A 24,423-nucleotide genomic window follows, 5' to 3' on the forward strand; every position below is an offset into this window, starting at 1 on the left:
CCTTGCTGATGACATGCGTACGGTACCCATAACATGATGCAACCACCACCATGCTTAAAAATATGAAGAGTGATACTCAGTGATGTGATTTGCCCCAAACATAACACTTTGTATTCAGGACATAAAGTTCATTTCGTTGCCACATTTATTTAGCGATTTGACTATTTGAATATTTTTATTCTGTACAGGCTTCCTTCTTTTCATTCTGTAATTTAGGTTGGTATTAGCTACAATGTTGTTGATCCATCCTCACTTTTCTCCTATCACAGCCATTAAACTCTAACTGTTTTAAAGTCAACATTGGCATCATGGTAAAAATCCCTGAGCGGTTTCCTTCCTCTCCGGCAGCTGAGTTAGGAAAGACACCTGTGTCTTTGTAGTGACTAGGTGCATTTCTCCTTAACTTATGTAGGCTTGCCATAACAAAGGTGTTGAATACTAATTGAGTCAAGACATTTCTGCTTTTGATTTGAATGAGTTTCTAAATAAAACACATTCTTCTTTGAAATTATGGGGTTTTGTGTGTGTGTGTGTGTCAATTACACAAAATCTCAATTTAATACTTCTACGATTCAGGCTGTAACACAACGAAATGTGTAAAAAGTCAAGGGGTATGAATAGTTTGCGAAGGCACTGTATAAAACTAACTGGGCACAGTAAAAGGAGAGCTCCAATACAAGTATAACTGGCTACCAATCTGTTTTATACACAGATACAAACTTGGCAGAGCGATATGAAAACACACAAGTTAAGACAATAGGGCAATAGCCCTTTCCAAACATGCAATTTATGAACCACAACAACCAGATTGTCTAGATACCAACTAGTTGAATTATTTTCATAGAAGTTACAGGAGCGTTGCCTTTTCAAAAGGTCAAGGTGTGCACATTACAACATTCATGACTCAAAGTCAAAATAAAACAGCTGACCTTCAATCACACCTTGTTGATATATTTCACTGCTTTCCTCCAAAATATCGATTTAACATTATAACGCACAAGGAAAAAGTCTGAAGGTGTTTCTTGATATGTAAAGTGGAGTTCTTTGCAGCTGACAGGCTCTTAACCCCGAGGCAGAGTTAGCATTTTACTGTGGCGTTCCTGTCCTTTTCCCCTACCAATTCAATGTAATGGGAATTCTTCCACGATGTAAAGGCTATAATTGTCTCTGCCATCTCACTAGATAGAAACAAAACAAAAAAAATGAAATAATATTGTAAAAATAATGACTTGCTTATTTGAAAACGTAATTAAGTAACTGATTAATTAAATAGAAAAATCGACCTGTTAAGTAACTCGTTACCACAATAAAGTAATCGGAGTGCTCTAACCCATAACTTTGTAATGCCTTACCCCCAACACTGGCCTTGGTTCATCTCCTGCATGAGCTTGTTCAATTTAGATGTGAAACTTAAAAGGACTCGCTTTATGCATAGAAGAGCACATGCATAGAAGAGCACATGCATAGAAGAGCACATGCATAGAAGAGCACATGCATAGAAAAGCACATGCATAGAAGAGCACATGCATAGAAGAGCACATGCATAGAAGAGCACATGCATAGAAGAGCACATGCATAGAAGAGCACATGCATAGAAAAGCACATGCATAGAAGAGCACATGCATAGAAGAGCACATGCATAGAAGAGCACATGCATAGAAGAGCACATGCATAGAAGAGCACATGCATAGAAGAGCACATGCATAGAAGAGCACATGCATAGAAAAGCACATGCATAGAAGAGCACATGCATAGAAGAGCACATGCATAGAAAAGCACATGCATACAGTATTGTTAATACTACATCAAGCAGTAGGAGATCAAAGGTGCTGTTTTATTCAGCTATACAATGTGTTATGATTCAACCCTCAAATGTGAATGCTGATCTAAATAGGCCTCGTTACACTATTTACCTGGCCATTGCATGTTGTGTATGAAAGGGAATGCAATATCTAGCATAACTACAGTAATAGAAGGGACAGATAGAATATGATATCTGTACATTGATGTATGAAATAGACCAAGAGCTTTGGTCTTTGAGTGGGAGTTGGACAGCGCTACTGTGTGTTCTCTCTACTGTCAACTATATCAAAGGCTGAGTCTCAGGCGGTATGGCCTGGTTCTACTCTGCTGTACTGTATGTATGGGGCTGTATTGGGTGGTGGAATAGCACTGGCATAAAAGGTAGACTTTTAGCTACTGTGATATGAAAGGTAGCAAAAAGCTACAGTATGGTATTGTGTGAAAGTCTATGCCTGGTTTAGGGCTTTGGCTGGTTTACATGGTGTTTCAGTCCCATTGAACCTATCGTCAAGACCTTAGTGCTGGCCCAAATCATCCATGACTAGGAATTAAGAATATTTCTAAAGAATGAGACCCATGTCTTAATGTTTACAGAGTGTGTGTTGTTTGTTCCAGGTACAATCAACATCCCTGCCGTGGCGTTGGGAATTTTCACTGGCGGCCTGCTCATGAAGAGGCTGAAGCTGAGCATCATGGGAGCAGCCAAGTTTGCGTTCGGCACCTCTCTGATAGGCTACTTCCTATCCCTCTTCTTCTTCGTCATGAGCTGCGAGAACATCAAAGTGGCTGGGATCACGCTGCCCTACAACAGGTGGGACACACACACACACACACACAGAGCTCTGGGTAGAAGTTGCCCTTAAGTACATACAGTATTTACCCTCTGTAAATGCTCTATTCCCAGCATCACAAACAGGTAACATGTTGGAGTGTGTATGCTAATAATTGCTCCCAGAGGACAGCATACCTCTAACACAGGAGAGATGTGGTCTAGAATAGCAAATCAGGGATTTATCCCTGGTTCTGTCAAGGCTGTTTGCTGCTAATGTCAATATCAGAACCGGCACTGAATTTGGTTGATAACATTCATTGAATCGGTAAACGTAACATGCAACAATTTAAGCGATTTTGCTGAGTTACAGTTAATCAGTCAATTGAAATAAATTCATTAGGCCCTAATCTATGGATTTCACATGACTGGGCAGGGGCGCAGCCATAGGCCCACCCAATCAGAATGGGTTTTCCCCCACAAAAGGGCTTTATTACAGACAGAAATACTCCTGTTTCATCAGCTGTCCGAGTGGCTGGTCTCAGACAATCCCACAGGTGAAGAAGCCAGATGTGGAGTTCTTGGGCTGGCGTGGTTACACATGGCCTGCGGTGATGAGGCGAGTTGGACATACTGCCAAATTCTCAAATTTATTTAACAAGGCAAGACAGTTAAGAACAAATTCTTATTTTCAATGACAGCCTAGGAGCAGTGGGTTAACTGCCTTGTTCAGGGGTAGAACAACCGATTGTTTTCATCAGCTCAGGGATTCGATCTTGCAACATTTCGGTTACTAGTCCAACACTCTAACCACTAGGCTACCTGCCGCACCGAGGATGTGGTAGAGAAATTAACATTAGATCTCTGGCAACAGCTTTGGTGGACATTCCTGCAGTCAGCATGCCCCCTCAAAACTGCAAATTTTAGAGTGGCCTTTTATTATCCCTAGCACAAAGTGCATCTGTGTAATGATCGTGATGTTTAATCAGCTTCTTGATATGCCACACCTGTCAGGGGGGTGGACTATCTTGACAAATGATAAAATGCTTACAAATTTGTGCACAGCATTTGAGAAATATGCTTTTTGTGCAGATGGAACATTTCTGAGATATTTTATTTCAGGTCATGAAACATGGGACCAACACTTGTTGCATTTATATTATGTATTTGATTAAATACACATCACACCTTCTGTATCTGAGCAGGCAGAGGTCAAGTCATGTCTGTATCCATTAGATTCTGTATAAAGAAAAGCACTATAAATTAAAATCTAGTCGTTTTTTAAAATTGCTAACAAGCGTCGGTCAATGCTGAAGCCACTTTTTCAAAACTCTTCAGTCTGCATTACCAACATGCATTTTAGCCAAACAGTAAAGTTTACCTCAAACTCACTCAAACCACTTCATTCATGTCTCAAAATAAACTTGTTTAACCATAACTGGCAATAATTCTCACTCAGAAAGCATATAGTGTCACTCATAACACACTGACCTAAAAAAAACACTAACAGGGAGCATTACATAAATTAACTTCTCTTTGAAGTTTGAATGATTTTTATAACATAAATAACACCTTTTCACTTATACTTTAGGACAGTCAATGTAACAAGAATGAATCAGATGCAGAACATTGCTGCAATCGCCTTTATTTTGTCTGCATCTTTGCATGTAGTAGTTTACTTGTGAAAAATAAGTTGAAACAAAAAAAACAAAATCCTGAAATTTCAGGGCTGCAATAATAATTACAAAAAAAACATGTATAGTAAAATCACTCATACTGTACAGTACTGTGTGGGTTCTAGTTCTCCCTACTGCATTTGGCCACAAGTTCTCATCAACATCACATCTTATGTCTTCTCTGCATCTTGGGAAGTATCTTCTGGAATGTTTAATCCAACCCTGGCAGTCGTCAGGAGAAGTGTCTCCACACCCCGGCAGTCGTCAGAAGTGTCTCCACACCCCGGCAGTCGTCAGGAGAAGTGTCTCCACACCCCGGCAGTCGTCAGGAGAAGTGTCTCCACACCCCGGCAGTCGTCAGGAGAAGTGTCTCCACACCCCGGCAGTCGTCAGGAGAAGTGTCTCCACACCCCGGCAGTCGTCAGGAGAAGTGTCTCCACACCCCGGCAGTCGTCAGGAGAAGTGTCTCCACACCCCGGCAGTCGTCAGGAGAAGTGTCTCCACATCCCGGCAGTCGTCAGGAGAAGTGTCTCCACACCCCGGCAGTCGTCAGGAGAAGAGTCTCCACACCCCGGCAGTCGTCAGGAGAAGAGTCTCCACACCCCGGCAGTCGTCAGGAGAAGTGTCTCCACACCCCGGCAGTCGTCAGGAGAAGTGTCTCCACACCCCGGCAGTCGTCAGGAGAAGTGTCTCCACACCCCGGCAGTCGTCAGGAGAAGTGTCTCCACACCCCGGCAGTCGTCAGGAGAAGTGTCTCCACACCCCGGCAGTCGTCAGGAGAAGTGTCTCCACACCCCGGCAGTCGTCAGGAGAAGTGTCTCCACACCCCGGCAGTCGTCAGGAGAAGTGTCTCCACACCCCGGCAGTCGTCAGGAGAAGTGTCTCCACACCCCACATTCATGGCATCCAGTAAGGACATCTGGTCATGTGGATGGTGGTCATAAACCTTCCACCTCCACGCAGAGAAACTCCTCTATGGGGTTTAGGAAGGGGGAGTATGGAGGCAGGAATAGTACTGACATCCTGAGATGTGCAGCAAAGTCTGACTGCAGCAGAGTGGTGGAATGCTGCATTATCCCACACAACAACGAAGGTAGGGGAGTTTCTGGCCCCTCTCTCCACCGCTGGCACAAGTCGATTACGCAGGTCATCCAGAAAATAAATGAGCCTCTGTATTGTAGGGGCCAATGAGTGGTTTGTGTAACAACAAACCATCATTGGACAGTGCTGCACACATTGTGATGTTAGCTCCTCTCTGGCCTGGGACATCCATGGTTGCTCTCTGTCCAATCACATTTCTTCCCCTGCGGCATGTTTTTGCCAGGTTGAATCCAACTTCATCCACAAAGATGAATGGATGTGCAGTTTGCCTGGCTTCCATCTCCGTTACTCTCTAAAATACAGTAAAGCCACAGTTTTACAGTACTTTACATTATGCTTAGTTGTGTATGTACCCTGTTTGGTTATTTTCTCTGTGTATATCAATGATGTTGCTCTTGCTGCGGGCGATTCCCTGATCCACCTCTACGCAGACGACACCATTCTATATACTTTCGGCCCGTCTTTGGACACTGTGCTATCTAACCTCCAAACAAGCTTCAATGCCATACAACACTCCTTCCGTGGCCTCCAACTGCTCTTAAACGCTAGTAAAACCAAATGCATGCTTTTCAACCGGTCGCTGCCTGCACCTGCATGCCCGACTAGCATCACCACCCTGGATGGTTCCGACCTAGAATATGTGGACGTCTATAAGTACCTAGGTGTCTGGCTAGACTGCAAACTCTCCTTCCAGACTCATATCAAACATCTCCAATCGAAAATCAAATCAAGAGTCGGCTTTCTATTCCGCAACAAAGCCTCCTTCACTCAAGCCGCCAAGCTTACCCTAGTAAAACTGACTATCCTACCGATCCTCGACTTCGGCGATGTCATCTACAAAATGGCTTCCAACACTCTACTCAGCAAACTGGATGCAGTCTATCACAGTGCCATCCGTTTTGTCACTAAAGCACCTTATACCACCCACCACTGCGACTTGTATGCTCTAGTCGGCTGGCCCTCGCTACATATTCGTCGCCAGACCCACTGGCTCCAGGTCATCTACAAGTCTATGCTAGGTAAAGCTCCGCCTTATCTCAGCTCACTGGTCACGATGGCAACACCCATCCGTAGCACGCGCTCCAGCAGGTGTATCTCACTGATCATCCCTAAAGCCAACACCTCATTTGGCCGCCTTTCGTTCCAGTACTCTGCTGCCTGTGACTGGAACGAATTGCAAAAATCGCTGAAGTTGGAGACTTTTATCTCCCTCACCAACTTCAAACATCAGCTATCTGAGCAGCTAACCGATCGCTGCAGCTGTACATAGTCTATTGGTAAATAGCCCACCCTTTTCACCTACCTCATCCCCATACTGTTTTTATTTATTTACTTTTCTGCTCTTCTGCACACCAATATCTCTACCTGTACATGACCATCTGATCATTTATCACTCCAGTGTTAATCTGCAAAATTGTAATTATTTGCCTACCTCCTCATGCCTTTTGCACACATTGTATATAGACCCCCCCTTTGTTTTCTACTGTGTTATTGACTTGTTAATTGTTTACTCCATGTGTAACTCTTTGTTGTATGCTCACACTGCTATGCTTTATCTTGGCCAGGTCGCAGTTGCAAATGAGAACTTGTTCTCAACTAGCCTACCTGGTTAAATAAAGGTGAAATAAAAAATAAATAAATAAAAACAGACATCTTACCTGGACATATTGATACCAGAGTTCTTTCACACGTTCACCGTTTCTATCAAAGGGTACAGTGTTCAACTGCTTCATCCTTATGTTTCTCTAGGACTCTGGCAACTGTTGTTGTGCTGACCGTATTCACATTCCCAAAAGTGATATTGTCTGCCAGCAACACAAAATAATCCATATATTTCAAAATGTCAGTACATGTAAAAATGTGAACATATTGTATTGTACTTTAATATGAAGTTCAATTATCATTGAAAGATGCACGACTCACCTGTTGTTTTGCCGGAAAATGTATACTATTGATGCAACTGTTGAACACTGCAGATTTGGTTGCACCCTTAAACTGACCTCTCTCAAAGAGAGACCATGGTTTACAACATGGTCAATAATTGTGGCCCTTATCTCATCAGAGACCACCGCTCTTGGTCTTCCTCTCCTTTGTCCTCCACACATTCTCCCTCTCCCTGACACTCTTCTTTCCCCACCAACCTGTCTTCCTTGAGCCATGTTTCTGAACTAAATCATTCCAAAGCCGCCCTCTTTTGTCTGTTTGGTAACGAGACTAAAAACAGGACACTTGGGTCGGCTTCAGGCTGAAATTGCAATCAGCTGTGTTTGGAATGATGAAATAGTCTTCTGAGATTTTCTATATGTTTCAATCTGGTTACTGCAGAAATGCACAACATTTTTCATCCTTCTGTTTTGAAACTGTTACAAACACATTTGGAAACAGTGTGTTAGCATTTGAAAACATGTGCTGCAAATATGTAGTTTTGCAGGTGGTGGAGTATGAATGAGAAAAGAGTTCCTGGTTTACGGAGAATGTGGTCATTGAATGCATTTTGTGTGAAAACAATGAAAAATGGTTCACAGTTTGGTCCACCATACACTTCTGTTTCGCTGACTGTGTGAAGCGTTTTGACAATGTGACTTCGGTTTTGACCAATGCATGTTAGCAATTGAAAAAAACTGTAATAGCAACCCCACTTTTCCCTTTCTCTCTTTCCCTCTCTCTCTCATTCTCTTCATTTCTCCCCCTCTTTCTTTCTCTCTCTCAGGGTGGGTGGTGTATCGTATGAGGAGCGCTCAGTATTCTCAGCCTGTAACTCCGACTGTGTTTGTTCAGGCAGAGACTGGGACCCTGTCTGTGGAGAAAACGGCATCACGTACGTCTCTCCCTGCCTGGCTGGCTGCCAGACCTCCACAGGATCAGGGAAGAACACGGTGAGATGAGGATCATTGCCAGCACTGAGGCTGCATCCCAAAATGGCACCCCCTTCCCTATATAGTGTACTACTTTTGGGCTCTGTTTAAAAGTAGTACACTATATAGGGAATAGGGTGCCATTTGAGATGCAAACTGATATATCATATTATTGATTCATAAACTTGTGAGCAACAGGGTGGGGTCAATTCCATTTTAATTTCAGTACGATTGCAGTCGGAATTGACTCGCACCCTGGTGTGTGCGTGTCTCTGTGCGTGTCTCTGTGTGTGTGTGCCTCTGCAGGTGTTCTCTAACTGTAGCTGTGTGGTGGCAGCAGGAATGAGCAGTGGTAACCTGACAGCCAGTGTAGGCCACTGTCCTCACAGAGACGACTGTGACCGTGTCTTTCCTTACTTCCTGGCTCTTTCTGTCATCACTTCCTTTATCATCTCCCTGGGTGGCACGCCAGGCTACATGGTCCTCATCAGGTCAGTGACACACACACACATACACCCACCCATACAGAAAGGATGGTCATAGCAGTTGGCAAGAAAGCACAAAGAAATCTGGGCCTACGACAAGGCACCTTAAAGGGGAAATAATCAGAAGCCCCGTTTGTACCTGGTTCTAACATGCGTCCGTTGTCCTGATCATGCCACATTCTGATTGTGCCCACATTGGTCGACAGGTGTAGACAATCAAAACACGCATTATGATCTGGTTGTGATTGCATCTTCGACTGCCTCCGGAGGTAGTCGAAGACGCATCTTGTACGAATATCTTTGGTGTAAATGAATTCGAACAATGAAAGTGTATAAATTTGGCCAATGTCACGGATGCCCCGGCCTCTTAAAAAAACCACACAAGCCAGTCTTTAGAAACCAAGTGCCAACTGGCACGCCACAGTCCAATACCGCGTCCAGCTCTGATTAAAATGGCATGTAGAAATAAAGATATTTATGAAGGGATATTATCCTGAATAAGAGAAAAGGGGTTCTAATATTTGAAAACATCTTAGGCAACAGAAAGGCCAAGGAATTCAGAGATGCACTTTGTAGCTTACTCTGTAACTTAACCTGTTTCTGTTTTTACTGTGTGCATTAGGGCCTAAGTGTCATTTTTATTTATACTGTGCAATAATTGTATTTTGTACATACATCCAGACACTCAGCTTGTTTGTGTGGTGACGTTTTTAGGGATTGGAGAGATTCTCTAAATAGTTATCGGGACAGTAAGTCTATTATGCCTTAAATCGTTGGATAACCAAAGTAGGCTGTAATGATGAGTCTAAAACTATTGACTATAAAAGCGTGCTGTTTCCTGTCGATTTAATACAGCTTGTGTCATAATGGGAGGTCCAAGGCAGGTTGGATTCATTTGCATACAGGGGGGGGACCAGGGAATCTGGTCACAGTAGGGACGAAGTGGGCAGATAAGAGACAGATATTACCATGTGTAGACGCAACAGATCTCGATCAGATAGTGATCGGATCATCTTGATCGGATGATGACAACCACATGTTAATGCAAGGTGTAACCACGGCTACTGAGAAACCAGTGGTGGAAAAAGTACCCAATTGTCATACTTGAGTAAAAGTATAGATACCTTAATAGACAATTACTCAAGTAAAAGTCAGTCAGCCAGTAAAATACTACTTGAGTAAAAAATCTAAAAGTATTTGGTTTGAAATATAGTTAAGTATCAAAAGTAATTGTAATTTCTAAAATATAAGCATTCAAAGTAAAAGTATAAATCATTTACAATTCCTTATATTAAGCAAAGCAGACGGCACCATTTTCTTGTTTTTAAAATGTATGGATAGCCAAGGGCACACTCAGACATTATTTACAAAACAATACATTTGTGTTTAGTGAGTCTGCCAGGCCAGAAGGGATGACCACGTGTTCTCTTGATAGGTGCTTGAATTAAACATTTTTACTCCCCTTTCTCGCAGTATCTAATTAGTAGTAGTTACTGTCTTTCTCATCGCTACAACTCCCGTAAGGGCTCGGGAGAGACGAAGGTTGAGAGCCATGCGTCCACCAATGTGTCGGAGGAAACCCTAATGCACCTTGCGACCTGGTCAGCACGCACTGTGCCCGGCCCGCCACAGGAGTCGCTAGTGCGCGATGAGCCAAGGATATCCCTACTGGCCAAATCCTCCCTAACCCGGACGGCACTAGGCCAATTGTGCGTCGCCCCATGGACCTGCGGTCGCGGCCGGCTGCAACAGAGCCTGGGCTCGAACCCAGAGTCTCTGGTGGCACAGCTAGCACTGCGCCACCCGGGACCACTGCGCCATCCGGGACCACTGCGCCACCCGGGAGGCCTGTGCTTGAATTTGACCATTTTCCTGTCCTTTGATTGTCAGGGAAAATGTATGGAGTAAAAAGTACATTATTTTCTTTACGAATGTAGTGAAGTAAAAGTAGTCAAAATATTAATAGTAAAGTACCATTTCCCCAAAAAACGACTTAAGTAGTACTTTAAAGTATTTTTACTTAAGTACTTTACACCACTGAAGAAAAGCTAACCTGTGAAATGGTCTCACAATGGGTGACAGAGTGGCTGACAGTAGTTGAATGTGGTCTGTGTATCAGACTTAGGCCGGGATTCAATTCAACTGCGCTTTGTCTACAATGCACCATTTCGTGATCATTTTTGATTGAGCTGACATATGCAGTGTTTACGACGAACGCGGAAACATTGCCTTTAAAAGCTGCATAGCAAACAAATCGCGATCAGATTGAAATCCGGCCTTAATAAAGGACCGTGTTGCCACCATAGAGAATGATAGAGGCCTCTAGTGGTCAAAAGGCCATATTAGCCTGGGCAGTGCCATTGAGGACTTCCACCATTTTAATGTAGTCAACTGTGTGGGACTTCCAACTTTATTGGTTGGAGTCATGTCCAACCGGGTCATCAGGAGGGATCTGCCAATTGAGAAGAAGAACATGTAAATAGAGAGAGCCTCTATAGAGTCATAATATTCATTGAACAGGGAATTGGTTCCAATCGTTTTCCCACCATTAACAGCTAATTAGCGTTTCCTTTTTGGGAGGTAAATACAGGCAAATATATCGATAAAAGTCCCCTTGTCTTAGAGAGATTTACACAGTTATCAAAACGTCACGCCAGGGTAAGCCTACACACAACACAGCCCTAATTCTAAGTGTTTCTAAAATCCCCAATAGGGAAAAATGAATGGTGCAAAAACGATTAGAACCATTTCCCTGTTTGACCGCTAGGTTTTATAGGTATTATGACGGCAGGGTGGCAGGTAGTCTCGCGGTTAGCGCGTTGGGCCGTTAACCGAAAGGTTGCTAGAACGAATCCCTAAGCTGACAAGGTAAAAATCTGTCGTTCTGCCCCTGAACAAGGCAGTTAACCCACTGTTCCTAGGCCGTCATTGTAAATAAGGTTGCAACAGACTTTATAGAGGGCGAGGAGACGGTCAAATAACGTTTTCAGATGATTGAATTACGTCCTCTAGATTCATGGTCTTGACTGGACTGAGAGAGAAGTTTTTCTGAGTCAGCTCATTGTTCTTCCTGCTCTCTTCCTGTGTGTCTATTCAGGGTTATAGTAGTAAACAGATTCAGTACACTTTATTTAGATTGGATTTAAATCTTTATCCCACTTCAAAGAGCTTACAGGGAAGTCAGCAATAGAGGACTTCACTGTATATCAGAAAAGTAGAATGTGATTTGGAGCAAAACTGTTACTGGCTAAAACTAGTCCGTAATTAGCAAATGTACACACACACAGACAAAATCATACACACACACACACACACACACACACACCAAAAATCCAGCAGATCTGCCCAAAGCTCGATCAGCTGACCCCGATGAAATGTGTTGCCCTTACTGGGACAAATTAAGTTACTGGCAGTGCCCTATTTGCTTTTTGTTTTGATATTTTTAGAGCGTCTTAGTTGTCTGAGTTGGGTCTGCTTCTTCTGTTTTTGCTCTGGGTCTTGAAAGAACAGCTGAATAGCAAGGTAGTAAGGGCAGACCTTTCTGATGGTGAACTACCTTGCTCTACCAATGGAAGCCAGTAGTACTCACTCTTTGGTACTCACTGGCTACGTCAGAGAACGTCATAAGTCAGCTAACTGTATGTCAACAACAATAGTCTTTTGATTTGACCTTTAAAGCTGTCTTGAGAATGCAAACTTAATAATGAACCATAACTCAATTGTGGATGATTTCATTTCATGTATAATATCTTCAGATCTATGTCTATTATCTGTATTCATAGTTATGTTAAAGTTCAAGTTGATGATGGTGTTCTCCCATGCAGGTGTATCAAGCCTCAACTGAAGTCCTTAGCTCTGGGGTTCCATACTCTGTCCACACGTACACTTGGTGAGTCAATACTGTCAGATCACAGATCTAGGATCAGTTTACTACCCAAAATGTTAACAGGAGGGGGGCACAAAACTGACCTTAGATCAGCGTCTAGGGGCAACTTCCTCCTACTCCTGTCTGATCAAGCCATACCAGTCCTACAGCCAGCGCTCTGCAGCTTAGCAACACTGATATAAAACTAGTTGCAGCCAGTTTGTTTCCAAGTCACACATTTCTCCACTAATCAGCTTCTATTAGGATTAAAACCCTGAACAAAATCCAAAAGTATTACTTGTGAATCAGGTGTGTTAGCTCTGGATTGGAACACAATTCTGCACAAACTGCCCGTTTCCATGACCAAGATTAGCCACCTCTGTATTACTGGTAGATCATTTTGTGTGTATTTGTGTTATAACAGCGGGCATCCCAGCGCCCATCTACTTTGGGGCGGTCATCGACACCACGTGTCTGAAGTGGGGCCAGAAGAGATGCGGAGGGAGAGGAGCCTGTCGGATATACAACACTACAGCATACAGGTAATGCACACATACACACTACTGGGCCCTGTTTCAGAAAGCAGGTTAAACAAACTCTGAGTTTAAACCTGAACTCTGGGTTGACTAACTCTGAGCTGTCAAAGGTTTTCGCTTTCAGAACAGGTGATAACAATTAGTTCAATCAACTCTGAGTTAAGTTAACCCTGAGTAAAGCACGAGGATATGAAAAGCCCTCAATGGAACGCAGATAACATGATTCATCATGGCAACAGGAGAAAAAAAGGGCTCGAGCCTCTTACTTCTCCCCAGTGGAGTTAGATATATTTAATGAATGCGTATGCAGAATATGAGTATATATTTAAGAAAACCAGCAATGCAGCAGCAGAAGAACGTGAGCTGGCGTGGCAGAAAGTTGCTGACCGAGTCTATGCGTGAGTATTAATTGAAAACATTTATTTTTTATTTTTTATCTTGAGTGTTCCACATATTCAACATTTCTATATATTGTGTGTGTGTGTTTTAATATTTATGCAGGTGCAAACCAACAAGCACAAAACGTACTTGGCGGCAACTGAAGATGAAATATAAAAATAGACTTCAAACAGGTTAGGTATAATTTCATGACAAGCAATTGTGATGTTGTTTAGCCTACCCTACCTAATTAAACAGCATCCAGTGGCTACATTCAACATGTGATATATTTAGTGATTCAATTCAGTTAGTGAATTGTTCTAAGCAAAAAAAGTTACTTTTTCAGCCATCCCAGAACTGCCCGTATTTAATATTGTCTATTAAAAAGTAACACCTAAATGCCTTTATACGTACAAGTCTCCAAATTTGTGCTTACTGGTCAAATTTGACCTGCATTATAGCCAATAGAAAAAAGTCTGAGGGCCGAAAAACAAGTGGGGGTCTACCACCACTCAGGCTGAAGAGATGGCCCTCAGTCAAAACAGTGGGCGACGTATTCCTGAAGGCATCTCTGTAGGAAGCTCATCTGACCCAACCACCCCCCAGGGCACAAGGGCCTACATAAGAGGTTAGTTATTCAAATGATTGATATGTATATTCATCCTTTTGCCAGTGTTACCCTCAGTGACTCCCACCCATCCATCTTAGACACAACTTAGCACACTGATCTTCTTGCAGTGGTACAATTCTTTGTAATTGACTGCTGTTACTTTTTCAGATTCTTAGTTGTCCTTCAGACGACATCATTCTATTTTAAGGTGACTCAGAGTTATACATTAGAAAGGTTGTGATGTGACCTGCACACTGTTGTAAAATCAAACTTCAAATTAGGTGTGGCACTTTTCTGGGTAAATTGAACTGTCTAATCTTCATTTTCTACCAGTTACTGAAGGTGTAATCTGTCTGGTGTAGCCTTCTGCCATAACAGACTTCCATGCAGTTGTAAGTACTCTTAATATTCCACGGATTTTTCATAATGGGTTGGAGTAGAACACCAAAATTATGATGATGATGATGATGGAGACATCTTGTCAGCTGCCACAGAGAGGGAAGATACAGAGAGACCCATTGAGGTTTACACCTTAAAAATCACATCTAACAGTTGATGATAGTGTTGTACCATAATAAAACATACACCTTCTTTTTCTCTAACAGAGCAATGCTGGAAATTACAAAGAGGAAGAGGGTCCATCCACCTCCACAGCCCAACTTACTCTCAGTAAGATGTTCAGCATGGGCCCATGACTTACAATGAAACTAACTAGACCTGGCACTGTGAAATTCAATGTCGTTTTTTTCTGTGTTCCTATAGCTCTCTGTGAAACCTCGGTACAAGGTGAAACAAATGGAAAAATGTCATTTAGAAATTGACCACAAGGCTGCAGATTAAAAAAATAGAAATACAACTGCTGGAGCATCAGTTAAAGGTGGTGAGGTGCCCACAGGTAGAACATCAGTTAAAGGTGGTGAGGTGCCCACAGGTAGAACATCAGTTAAAGGTGGAGAGGTGCCCACAGGTAGAACACCAGTTAAATGTGGGTGAGGTGCCCACAGGTAGAACATCAGTTAAAGGTGGAGAGGTGCCCACAGGTAGAACATCAGTTAAAGGTGGTGAGATGCCCACAGGTAGAACATCAGTTAAAAGGTGGAGAGGTGCCCACAGGTAGAACACCAGTTAAATGTGGGTGAGGTGCCCACAGGTAGAACATCAGTTAAAGGTGGAGAGGTGCCCACAGGTAGAACACCAGTTAAAGGTGGGTGAGGTGCCCACAGGTAGAACATCAGTTAAAGGTGGAGAGGTGCCCACAGGTAGAACACCAGTTAAAGGTGGGTGAGGTGCCCACAGGTAGAACATCAGTTAAAGGTGGGTGAGCTGCCCACAGGTAGAACATCAGTTAAAGGTGGGTGAGCTGCCCACAGGTAGAACATCAGTTAAAGGTGGGTGAGCTGCCCACAGGTAGAACATCAGTTAAAGGTGGGTGAGCTGCCCACAGGTAGAACATCAGTTAAAGGTGGGTGAGCTGCCCACAGGTAGAACATCAGTTAAAGGTGGGTGAGCTGCCCACAGGTAGAACATCAGTTAAAGGTGGGTGAGCTGCCCACAGGTGGAGAATTTTACTTTGTTTGAACAACATAAAACAATACTAACTACTGTACTGCATTTGTACTTGCAGGAAATAAAGAAGACTTCATAAAAATAAAGGCATATTGTCTTTATTTGACACTGGGGAGGTGAAGGGTCAATCAGAAATGATGGTAGAATATTGTGTCTCTGACTGCTCTTCCATCTCGTGCGTCAGCGGGGGGGTCAGGATCGTTACCAGGATCGTTCACTGGTTGAGTTGGACATTGATCTCCTCTAATTGTGGCAATGTTGTGGAGAATCACCCATGCCACAATAATGTCACATGCCCTTTCTGGGGTGACCCTGAGCCTACGAAGGCACTGGAACCGGGCCTTGAGCATCCCAATGGTCATCTCTACCCTGGCTCGTGTCCTGCGGTGAGCCAAGTTATAACGTTGCTGCGAGCCGGGCTCAGGATCGGGGTCAGAAAGGGATCAGAAAATAGGGTTGGCAGGGGTATCCTCTGTCACCGAGCAAGTAACCATTGAATTCTCCTATGATAATACGAGGATACAGTTTACATTTTCAGTTGCAATAGGAGTAAGCAAAATATAGATTATAATAGGATATAGCTTTATATAACTCCCCACGGGCAAATCTAGCACTCAATGTACACCCACAAAAGATGCACAGACCCAGGCCACTTTGCTTCTACGTTGCTGATGATGTGGGCTGCATCACATGTGATCTTCACAGTGCAGAAGAGTAATATGCTGCAGTGGCTGTATTGTGAAGTATCTTTGATTTGGAATGCTAAAGGCTACTATTTAGGCCTACATGCCCATTAAATGCTGTTGTAAAACCTCCTATTCACATAATCTCCTTCATTTTACTGAAGGAGCTGTGATAGGAATGAGTGTCATCTATGCAGCCAATCACACCTGGAAACCCTAAAATATATCAACTTAACTGATTAGTGCTAGAGGTCTCAAAGCTTCATACTAAATAAATAAATAATTGCTTAGACTGATACCGGCAATTCTGTGTAATTCTTCTTTGATGAGTCTTGTGGGTCTGTGACTTGGGAACACCACAAAAGTGTACAGTAAACGTTTCACTGCAAGAGTCACATTTCTGACAGCCTGACAGGCGGTTGCCTTGGAAATATGCTCAGCGTCACCGATGTTATATAGAAAACTCCCGTTGGCAAAGTGCAACACAAAGAATTTGTTCCGAACTGAGAACATGTCCACGATGTGTCATATGAACAATATGAGGGCTGAGAATATTGTTCAGATGAATGATCGATTGTGCAGAAAAATGGAAAAGCCCACAGATAATCATCAGAGAAGGATAAAACATCCAAGCGGGGTCTGATCACCCTCTCCTGACAGAGACTTCTGCAGTGTTTGTGCTTCAATAACAACTGGCTCTTCAAGAAAAGGACTCGCCATGTCTGACACCTCCTTCAGTCTGCAGACTTCAGCTAAAGAGGAGAAACTCTGGGTTAGTTGAAGAAAACCTGCCAGTGAGCAGGTTAGCTTCACAGAGTATGTTGCCATAGTAACTGACTCAGAGTTAAGCTGAACTGGCTTTGTGAAACCGTAAACCCAGAGTTTCCTTTAACTCTGAGTCAACTAACTGAGTTTTCACTAAACCTGCTTTCTGAAACAGGGCCCTGGTCAAGCCTGATAAACAATCAAACACAGACAACACACTTACTTCAAAGTGATAATGTTGGAGAGGCGTACCCTCTATAACATCAGATGCTGAACATTGATTTTCAAGCCAATATGGAAGGCAACACCAGTAGACTTGCCACTTGGAAGCACCAGTGTAATGTCAAGTCTCTGAGTGTGTGTATCCCTTGGTCTCTCTCTCCTCAGGATAGCTTACCTGGGTCTGACTATGGGCCTGAGGACAGTTTCCTTTCTGCTGTGTATACTGGGATTCGTGCTGCTCAAACAACACCTGCGGAGAGAGGAATGCAGCGCCCACCAAGTGGCCAATGGCGGAGCAGAACTGGAGGCACTCAGGAAAGAGGAGGTCCTAGCCTCCAACTCAGACCAATCGCTACAGACTTCCACAACAGACTACAACAACACAGAGAGAGAGACACGGCTGTGACAGTTTGAGACAATCTCCCCTGATCCCTCACGTTACTCAGACACACACAAACACTAGATTTGCAGGAACCAACAACGGGCTGTGCCTGACCATCTCATCTCATAGAACATAAATGATGTATTTGTACTGTACCTGTCTAGGTTATGTATATTTAAAAATATACAGTTGAAGTCGGAAGTTTACATACACCTTAGCCAAATACATTTAAACTCAGTTTTTCACAATTCCTGACATTTAATCCTAGTAAAAATTCCCTGTCTTAGGTCAGCACTTTATTTTAAGAATGTGAAATGTCAGAATAATAGTAGAGAGAATGATTTACTTCAGCTTTTATTTATTTCATCACATTCCCAGTGGGTCAGAAGTTTACATACACTCAATTAGTATTTGGTAGCATTGCCTTTAAATTGTTTAACTTGGGTCAAACATTTCGGGTAACCTTCCACAAGCTTCCCACAATAAATTGAGTGAACTTTGTCCCATTCCTCCTGACAGAGCTTGTGTAACTGAGTCAGGTTTGTAGGCCTCCTTGCTCGCACACACTTTTTCAGTTCTGCCCACACATTTTCAATAGGATTGAGGTCAGGGCTTTGTGATGGCCACTCCAGTACCTTGACTTTGTTGTCCTTAAGCCATTTTGCCACAACTTTGTAAGTATGCTTGGGTCATTGTCCATTTGGAAGACCCATTTGCGACCAAGCTTTAACTTCATGTATGATGTCTTGAGATGTTGCTTCAATATATCCACAATTTTCCATCCACGTAATTTTCCATCTATTTTGTGATGTGCACCAGTCCTTCCTGCAGCAAAGCACCCCCACAACATGATGCTGCCACCCCCGTGCCTCACGGTTGGGATGGTGTTCTTCGGCTTGCAATCCTCCCCCTTTTTCCTCCAAACATAACGATGGTCATTATGGCCAAACAGTTCTATTTTGTTTCATCAGAACAGAGGATATTTCTCCAAAAAGTACAATCTTTGTCCCGATGTGCTGTTGTAAGCTGTAGTCTGGCTTTTTTATGGTGGTTTTGGAGCAGTGGCCTCTTCCTTGCTGAGTGGCCTTTCAGGTTATACCTTCAGGCGTTTGGAAATTGCTCCCAAGGATGAACCAGATTTGTGGAGGTCTACAATTTGTTTTCTGAGGTCTTGGCTGATTTCTTTTGATTTTCCCATGATGTCAAGCCAAGAGGCACTGAGTTTGAAGGTAGGCCTTGAAATACATCCACAGGTACACCTCCAATTGACTCAAATTATGTCAATTAGCCTATCAGAAGCTTCTAAAGCCATTACATAATTTTCTGGAATTTCCCAAGCTGTTTAAAGGCACAGTCAACTTAGTGTATGTAAACTTCTGACCCACTGGAATTGTGATACAGTCAATTATAAGTGAAATAATCTGTCTGTAAACAATTGCTGGAAAGATTATTTGTGTCATGCACAAAGCAGATGTCCTAACCGACTTGCCAAACCTATAGTTTGGGTGAGTGGTTGAAAAACGAGTTTTAATGACTCCGACCTAAGTGTATGTAAACTTTCGATTTCAGCTGTATATGTTTTTGATATAACTGAAGTATTTCATAGATGTACCTGCTGTATTTTACAAAACCACAAATGTAATTACATAGAATGTCATCTTTGTTGTTGGTACAAAGAAAGTATTTAATTGGATTTGTTAACCATTGGTTAATTGTTTTTACTGCAGCAAGAGTCCAGTTTCGGTCACTGAGTATTTTTGTAACAACTCTCAAGGTCGTCTACATTATAATATTGTTAGACAGCCTCAATCTGTTGAAAGAGAATGTCAGACATTCTGCGTTTCTCTACTGTAACATTGCCAAATTGTGATCTCAATAGCCCTTTTTATACTTGGTTCTAACATGCACCCTTCGTGCTGATATTGTCCTGATCTTGTCTGTTTTACACGTATACACAGCAAATTGGTTAGTGTTACCTAGTGTTGATATTTCTGTTTAACATTTGTAGTGTTGATTCAGGTGGTAAATTTAACACTCAGTGGTTTAAAAGAAACCCGCTGTTGGTATTAATTAATAACCAGTGGTAAACCAAAACCACACCCATCAGTATCATATTTCCCAGCATGCTCTACTGCAGGTAGATTTCTTGGAATTGTTTGTTTCGATATCTCTGTTTTTGCATGTACATTTATTGATTAAATAGTTTGATTCAACTCAAATATAACATGCATTTTTCTAAACTAATCAAATATGTTACTTGGACTTATTGTACCCGGCACTGAAATGGTTGTTACAGTTTCAATTCTTTAGGTTGTCTCATCTCTTATCCTTCCCAAACCAGTAATCGGTGAACAAAAATTCCAAATGTTGGCTATCCCCACTCTGGCTGGATTACAAGAGGAATTACACATCACAGCATTATGTGACGTGCAGGCCTGATTTTCCATGTAAAGTGAAGGCTACGGGACTGAAAACAGATGAATGCAACAACCATGTCTCTGTCACTAAGAAATACAGTCATGGGTGGTATCTCTGCAATTCACTTGAAAGGCAAGGCACTCTGGGAAATATGCAAATAATGCTTTACACTAAGCAGTGTGTTAATTTAACACTGAAAAGTGTGGACTGGTATAGACATTGCACCAGTGTTAAATGTAACATTCTCAGTGTTGATTTAACACTGGAGAATTTGCTGTGTAAGATCTGATCACAATACACCTTTTAATTGTCTACACCGGTCTAAAAATGTGGGCACAATCAGAATGTTGACAAAATCAGGACAAAGGACACATTAGCACCAGGTATAAACAGGGCTACTGTTCATCATGTCTGTGTGACTGTTATGCTACAGGAGATGCCACTGTGCCAGTTTACCTTAGCTGTTCTCTGCCTAAGGTGTGTAGCAGGAATGTTCCTATTTCAGTTCTGATCAAATCCACTAGGTGGCAGTATTGCATACTGGTAGTAAATCCATCTCGGACTTGAAAATGTCAGTATTATTACAATGAATTGTGATACAATTAACAACTCAAAGATCATTATAGATATAAAATGCACATCCACTGGACCACTACACTGTCTACCATCAGTGACTATCCACTGTAGGTGCCATATTCATTATGAGAAGTAAAGCACATTTGCATAATTTATTGGTCAGTCTGTCTGAGTGTGTATAAATTGTGTACGTATGTTTGAAAGTTTTAGGGCTCTATTTAATCTGTATCGCTGAAGCTTTACAATTGCGCGAGAGAAATGTAAAGGTCATTTCCGATTGAGCAGCGTTTACCATGTATGCAGTCGCCACTACAGTTGGAATATTGCCTTTATATTTTAAACACACTGACGCGGAATTTCCCGCAATACTGATTGAATAGAGCCCTTAATGTGCCAAAATCTCTGAACAAAAACACCATGGTCAATTCTCAGGTTGTTCCTAAATTAGTGAATAAACATGTCTTTATATTATACAGGTGAATAGTTCAATCACTTGGGTTGGTGGACCAAATATATGTTGATTTGGCAAAGAGATACCAAGAAACTTTTATTTTGAATCGCTTTGTTTTGTGAAGCAAATGAAATGAAATGGATGTCATTTCTCACTCGCTTAATTTTTTGGGGGGTATTTCTTCGATTAAACAAAGAGAATATCTTGTAAATGTTACACAATAATAAAACATTTTTAATATGGGATAACATGATTGAAGGTGGAGAACCCCCCCCCCCCCCCCCCCCCACACACACACACACAAAAATAAATAAATAATAATAATTACATTTAATAGTGAGCCATACTGAAATATTGCAACACTTTCTTACTCGAAGCATATTTTTGTACTCGCAATGAGAAAATATATCTACAGTGGTCTGAAAGGCACTTATACTGTCAGGGAAGCTTCTGTTCCCTAGTATTGGAATTGAATGTAAAGTACTTGGGGGAGGTAAGTGCTTAAGGCATGGGGGCTAGAGTAAGACTTGTTTGTCAATCCCACTTCAAGTGCAGACCCAGTCCACCCAACCAAACCCCTGGGCTGAGACAGTCATACTCTCTGGTTGTATTAGTCTATACAATCTTCACAGTTGTATGTGACACACTACAGGGGGTCTGAGAGTGAGAAGAGGGAATAGGAATCTAATCCCACTTGTAACTGTTTGAAAATCCTCATTTTATTAATTTAAACTTTATATAACTAGGCAAGTCAGTTAAGAACCAATTCTTATTTACAATGACGGCCTACACCGGCCAGACCCAGACGACGCTGGGCCAATTATGCGCCGCCCTATGGTACTCCCAATCACGGCTGGTTGTGATACAGCCTGGATTCCAACCAGGGTATCTGTAGTGACCCCTCAAGCACTGAGATGCAGTACCATAGACCGGTGCACCACTCGGGAGCCCACTCGGGAACCTTATTACAAAACAGAAAATCATGACCCCACATTGGATTTTCAACCTAGACCGACCTGTGTAATATTCACAAATCCCTTAACATCTAAATACATAGAATATCTTCAGAGGACTGAAAACAGAACATCGGCATTGATATCAAATATTCAACAACAAAAATCACTCAATATAGCTTCTCTACCCATATCAACTCAATTCTAATTTTGTTTAACAAAACATAAACAACTCATCTGTAATATGCCTAGCTGCTAAGGTAAAATATATACAGTGGGGAGAACAAGTATTTGATACACTGTCGACTTTGCAGGTTTTCCTACTTACAAAGCATGTAGAGGGCTGTAATTTTTATCAACTGTGAGAGACAGAATCTAAAACAAAAATCCAGAAAATCACATTGTATGATTTTTAAGTAATTCATTTGCATTTTTTTGCATGACATAAGTATTTGATCACCTACCAACCAGTAAGAATTCCGTCTCTCACAGACCTGTTAGTTTTTCTTTAAGAAGCCCTCCTGTTCTCCACTCATTACCTATATTTATACCTACTTATTCAATGGTTTTTCTACATTATTTACTATTTTCTACATTGTAGAATTTCAGTGAAGACATCAAAACTGTGAAATAACATATGGAATCATATAGTAATCCAAAAAGTGTTATACAAAACAAAATATATTTTGGCATTCTCTCAACCAGCTTCACGAGGAATGCTTTTCCAACAGTCTTGAAGGAGTTCCCACATATACTGAGCATTTGTTGGCATATTTTTACTTCAATCTGCTGTCCAACTTACCCAAACCATCTCAATTGGGTTGAGGTTGGGTGATTGTGGAGGCCAGGTCATCTGATGCAGTACCATCACTCTCCTTCTTGGTCAAATAGCCCTTACACAGCCTGGAGGTGTGTTTTGGGTCATTGTCCATTGTCACCAGCAAAGCACCATTACACCTCCTCCTCGCTTCACGGTGGGAACCACACATGCAGAGACATGGCCCTTGGAACCAAAAATCTAAAATTGGACTCATCAGAACAAAGGACAGATTTCCACCTGTCTAATGTCCATTGCTCGTGCTTCTTCTCCCAAGCATGTCTCTTCTTATTATTGGTGTCCTTTAGTAGTGGTTTCTTTGCAGCAATTCGCCCACGAATGCCTGATTCACGCAATATCCTCCGAACAGTTGACTTTGAGATGTGTCTGTTACTTGAACTCTGTAAAGCATTTATTTATGCTGCAATCTGAGTTGCAGTTCATTCTAATGAGCTTATCCTCTACAGCAGAGGTAACTCTGGGTCTTCCTTTCCTGTGGCGGTCCTCATGAGAGCCAGTTTCATCATAGCGCTTGATGGTTTTTGCGACAGCACTTGAAGAAACTTTCAAAGTTCTTGACATTTTCCGGATTGACTGACCTTCATGTCTTATTAAAGGAATGATGGACTGTCATTTCTCTTTGCTTATTGGAGCTGTTCTTTCCATAACATGGGTTTGGTATTTTACCAAATTTGGCTTTCTTCTGTATTTATTTTTAAAATGTTTAAATTTCACCTTTATTTAACCAGGTAGGCAAGTTGAGAACAAGTTCTCATTTACAATTGCAAGCTGGCCAAGATAAAGCAAAGCAGTTTGACACATACAACAACACAGAGTTACACATGGAGTAAAATAAACATACAGTCAATAACACAGTAGAAAAATAAGTCTATATACAATGTGAGCAAATGAGGTGAGATAAGGGAGGTAAAGGCAAAACACAAAGGCCATGGTGGCGAAGTAAATACAATATAGCAAGTAAAACATGGAATGGTAGATTTGAAGTGGAAGAATGTGCAAAGTAGAGAGAGAAATAATGGGGTGCAAAGGAGCAAAATAAAGGGGGAGGGGGGAGAGGTAGTTGTTTGGGCTAAATTATAGATGGGCTATGTACAGGTGCAGTAATCTGTGAGCTGTTCTGACAGCTGCTGCTTAAAGCAGATACGTGTTTCCAGTTTCAGAGATTTTTGTAGTTCGTTCCAGTCATTGGCAGCAGAGAACTGGAAGGAGAGGCGGCCAAAGGAAGGATTGGTTTTGGGGATGACCAGAGAGATATACCTGCTGGAGTGTGTGCTACAGGTGGGTGCTGCTATGGTGACAGCGAGCTGAGATAAGGGGGGACTTTACCTAGCAGGGTCTTGTAGATGACCTGGAGCCAGTGGGTTTGGCAACGAGTATGAAGCATGGGCCAGCCAACGAGAGAGTACAGGTCGCAGTGGTGGGTAGTATATGGGGCTTTGGTGACAAAACGGATTGCACTGCGATAGACTGCATCCAATTTATTGAGTAGGG

At 42.2% G+C, this 24,423-nt stretch overlaps 1 protein-coding gene across 2 annotated transcripts in view; it reads left to right on the forward strand.

The window, feature by feature from the left end:
* The window catches only part of LOC109896314 (solute carrier organic anion transporter family member 1C1), a 68,770-nt gene extending 47,927 nt beyond the window's left edge, over window positions 1–20,843 (forward strand). For both annotated transcript variants that reach the window (XM_031831877.1, XM_031831879.1), the window contains exons 10-15: window positions 2,419–2,614; window positions 8,060–8,225; window positions 8,511–8,695; window positions 12,514–12,578; window positions 12,979–13,096; window positions 17,480–20,843. In XM_031831877.1, the coding sequence (XP_031687737.1) occupies window positions 2,419–2,614; window positions 8,060–8,225; window positions 8,511–8,695; window positions 12,514–12,578; window positions 12,979–13,096; window positions 17,480–17,720 (971 nt within the window). In that variant the 3' untranslated portion in view covers window positions 17,721–20,843. The remainder of the gene's footprint in view (window positions 1–2,418; window positions 2,615–8,059; window positions 8,226–8,510; window positions 8,696–12,513; window positions 12,579–12,978; window positions 13,097–17,479) is intronic.
* The last annotated feature ends 3,580 nt before the right edge of the window (window positions 20,844–24,423 follow it).

The sequence above is a fragment of the Oncorhynchus kisutch genome, linkage group LG9, assembly GCF_002021735.2.
Source record: "Oncorhynchus kisutch isolate 150728-3 linkage group LG9, Okis_V2, whole genome shotgun sequence".
In the NCBI taxonomy this organism is placed as follows: domain Eukaryota; kingdom Metazoa; phylum Chordata; class Actinopteri; order Salmoniformes; family Salmonidae; genus Oncorhynchus; species Oncorhynchus kisutch.